The sequence below is a fragment of the Lotus japonicus genome, chromosome 5, assembly GCF_012489685.1.
Source record: "Lotus japonicus ecotype B-129 chromosome 5, LjGifu_v1.2".
In the NCBI taxonomy this organism is placed as follows: Eukaryota; Viridiplantae; Streptophyta; class Magnoliopsida; order Fabales; family Fabaceae; genus Lotus; species Lotus japonicus.
Genome location: NC_080045.1, coordinates 11,573,389 through 11,577,157, shown reverse-complemented (window position 1 = coordinate 11,577,157; position 3,769 = coordinate 11,573,389). Strand labels below are relative to the sequence as shown.

Genomic DNA, 3,769 nt, shown 5'->3' with positions numbered 1-3,769 from the left:
CTGAAATGTTGAGAGGACAAAGCAGTTATCAGATACAAGTTTTTCTTTTGAAGCAAGGGTATTATTCATAAATAGAAAGCCTTGAGATACAACCTATCTCAATGAGGAACAAATTTCTAATTAATGCATTCAGCCCAATGATAGCTCAAAACTCAGCACCCAAAACAGAAAATGAACATTAATTTGAGCTTAATGGGTCACCAAAACCGTAAGATAACCTGGAGTAGCTTTAAGTATTGAGTATGATACTATTTGTGATTCTGTATAATACGTTAGATATTTGGGACGGGTCGGGTGGCCCGAGTATCAACCCGGACCCGTCCCAACCCGGTACCGGGTTTGTTGCAGGACGTCCTCTTTTGTGTCATTTTTCAGTTTTGGGCCGGGCCGGACCCGGCCCTGTATGATCGGGTAGGGACGGCTCTTTGGGCCGGGCCGAGTTTTGTTCACCCCTAGTGGATACTGTGACAACACACGTTTGTGGCAAAAACAGTCACAAAATTCAATTTTTCAATTTTCACTTCATGACGGCCTGAAACTATCATAAAATGAGTGTCTGAACACCGAAACTTAGTCTATGGATCAGAGCATTGATCCCAAAATGACATTCCAAGTTTGAAATTAAGAAGGAAATCCCACTTGCTTCTTAGGCTGTAGCTCGCCGCACACGACTCATTCACTGTGTAGCTATATAAGTATTCATTTCATACTTGTGTCTGCCAGTCAAGGAAGTAGTCCAACAACCGTTAAAATCTCTATCTCTTACTTTCCATAATTTGAAACATTCCTTAATAATCAATTCATTACTACCATTGAACAAAAACAGCTAGCCTCCAAGAAATGCTTTATTTAAATCAGTCAAAGTCCTTAACTCTGCCCCAAACACCTTATAAATACCAATCTCTAGCTATCTCGTAAGATCACATCTCAATCAATCACAACACCATCTTTTCCATATTTCACAACCTTATAACTACAGTGAACATTTAAATTTACATTGTACATTAATTAATTCTCTGTGCTTAATTAGCCATGAAGAGACAGAGAGATGAACAAGGATTCCAGAACATAGATTTGGCAAATTGTCTAATGCTACTCTCTCATCCCATAGAAACTACCAAATGCAAACCCCAGAAACGTTTCAGCCCTGTGGAATTCGAGTGCATCACATGCAACCGCAAATTCTCATCCTTTCAAGCCCTCGGAGGCCACAGAGCGAGCCACAAGAAGCTGAAGCGCGACAGAGAAGAATTCAAATCAGATGTCAAAACTGATCTGAGATTGGGAAACAAATATTCCAAAATGCATGAGTGTTCCATTTGTGGTCAAGAATTTGCACTGGGTCAGGCACTTGGAGGACACATGAGAAGGCACAGGGTTTCTACCAATGAAGGGTTGTTTTCACAGGTTGTTATGAAAGTTCCTGTTCTGAAAAGATCGAATAGTTTTAGGGTTATGTGCTTGGACTTGAACTTGACGCCATTGCAGAATGATTTGAAGTTGTTGTTTGGAAACATGGCACCCAAAATGGATTCCTTTGTCATCTAATTCTTTGTTCACCTCATAACTTGACATGCATTGTGCGCAAGTACTTGATTAATTTCCTGATCTTTGGTTCTAATGTATTCTTTCAATTCTTTAATGTGAATTAGTTTTTTTTATCAATTTATTTTGATATATTAACACTTAGTCTCTCTTCTATCTATTTTATCTTTCTATTCATTTTTTTTTTCTTTGATGAATGTCGATGTGTTCGAGAAACAATTGCATATTTCTGTTAATAAATGTATTTCAAGGATTCAAATTTATAATTTCATTTTTATGGAAGTAGATACCAATCCAACAACTTATTAGTATATTTCTTCACTTTTTATTACATGTATTACTTATTATAACTCTTATTTTTCTATCTTTTATTCTTATCCAACTCGATTTTAAACATAAATTTCTACTATTTTTTCCCTACCTTATTACCGACTATTGGATAACTTTGTGTAGTCGTCCGGACATTGCTTATTGGTTAAGGATATCTCAATAAGGATCACAATAACGTGAAGTTATGTTAATGAATAAAAGAAACTTTGATCAGATAAACAATAAAATATTAGTAAAAAGGGTTGACCTTTTATTGTCTTTCCTAATCTCGATTACAACCTATAGATGGGAAAAAATGTTTTGACTTTCAAATTAAGACAAACGAATGAAACCGGAAAAAAGTCATAACACAACGTGTTTGAATAAAAATGATGTCAAGTTGTAAACTAGAAAGTGTGGAGTTTCATTTATATTTCCGATGATGTGAAAGAAAATGTGGAGTTATAATTAATAATTTCAATATCAATTGTTGAAATTACAACAATTTTACAATTTATGATATATTATATATTAAGGTGATGTCGACCACTGAAAGATAGCTTAAGTAATAAAAGCTGATAGACATATAAGATAGGGAGGAAAAAGTCAAGAAATCAATCCCTCAAAGAGAAATTTAGCTGATAAAAAAATGTGATATCGACCAGGATTGTATGTCTTGTCGTATTCAAATGATCAAGTGAGCATCGAAGTGTAGGACCTCGTTTAAGTTGGTCAAGTATTTGACTCATGAATTTGTTCCATAACACAGTCCTCCCTCCCCTCATACCCGATGAATTAGGATGCTTGGAATGTCAATAATTATCTGGTCCGAAGTAATGTGATGCTTGACTTGTCTCCTTCAATATACTCGTGATCATGGATGATCTTAGAAGCTTATGAGGCAAGTTTTCGGATGGGCATGACCGATTTGGCTTTACTGTGGGTGTTCTCCCTACATCATTGGAGGTCCTTGGAATGAGAAGGCTTGTGCCTTGTCATGGAATGACCGTTGAAGAAAGAGGTTAATTGCATGTGCTCTTTGATTGGTGAGGATTGGTTCAACGCGAATTCCAAAAGGTTGTGTTATTATGAATCGTGGGGAACAAATATTCCAAAAGGTTCTATTTTCCCTCGATCCATCATTTTTAAATCATAGAAATAGTTCCATTTCGCCTTCTCCTATTCTTGTTGCATTTGCAACGTCTCTCTGTTTGAAAAATCGCTACTTCTAGAAACATGCCCATTATTCCCTTCTTTGAGAAAATTAGGGTTTCACAACAATGTTCTAGTTCTAGAGGATTCAAATGGTAAATTCCTCAGTGTCAATATACTGGGAGAGGGCGCACTATGAATTTCCCCCTTAAAGTTACTTGGCTTGGGATAACGAACTTGATTGATCTGAAGTCGAAAGAGGTATTTTTGAGGTTTGTTGAAGAGAGGGGACAACCCTTCAAGAGTTTAGCTCTCATTGATGCGCCACCTAAGAACAACATAGATCTTGGTGGTAGGAATCTTTAAATTTTATGTTGCATGCTCTTTTATTCTTGTTTTACTTCCCTGTCTACATCTGATATAACATGTGGGATGTTTCAGTGAGAATGTCATATATGCAATGGAGAAGCTTCACTTGAGGCATTTGGAGAAGATCATTGCTTCTCGAACCTCTGGCCATGAAGACCTTCCTTCGTCCGATGGGCATGGATAATGCTTTCACGCGGTCATAGATTGTGGAAACTAAGGCGCCCATAGAGGTGGTGATTGTAGATAAAAAAAAAAAACGTGTCTCCTCTGTCAGTGAAGGACAAACCACCTTCTTTCGATTGTCAAGGAAAAGCGTCATCCTAACAATGAATAGGAAGTGGGCGTCGCCAAGTTGCCATGGTCGGTTTGGAACGTCAAATGTCGGATTTGATTC

At 37.2% G+C, this 3,769-nt stretch overlaps 1 protein-coding gene across 1 annotated transcript; it reads left to right on the top strand.

The window, feature by feature from the left end:
• The first annotated feature begins 941 nt into the window (after window positions 1–941).
• On the top strand, window positions 942–1,600 carry LOC130718927 (zinc finger protein ZAT11). The gene has a single exon (XM_057569578.1). It carries the CDS (start codon window positions 1,033–1,035, stop codon window positions 1,546–1,548), a length of 516 nt encoding a protein of 171 aa, XP_057425561.1. The 5' UTR covers window positions 942–1,032; the 3' UTR covers window positions 1,549–1,600.
• The last annotated feature ends 2,169 nt before the right edge of the window (window positions 1,601–3,769 follow it).

Excerpts from the sequence above, each read along its gene's own strand:
- LOC130718927 (XM_057569578.1), top strand. The coding sequence starts at position 1,033 with ATGAAGAGACAGAGAGATGAACAAGGATTCCAGAACATAGATTTGGCA.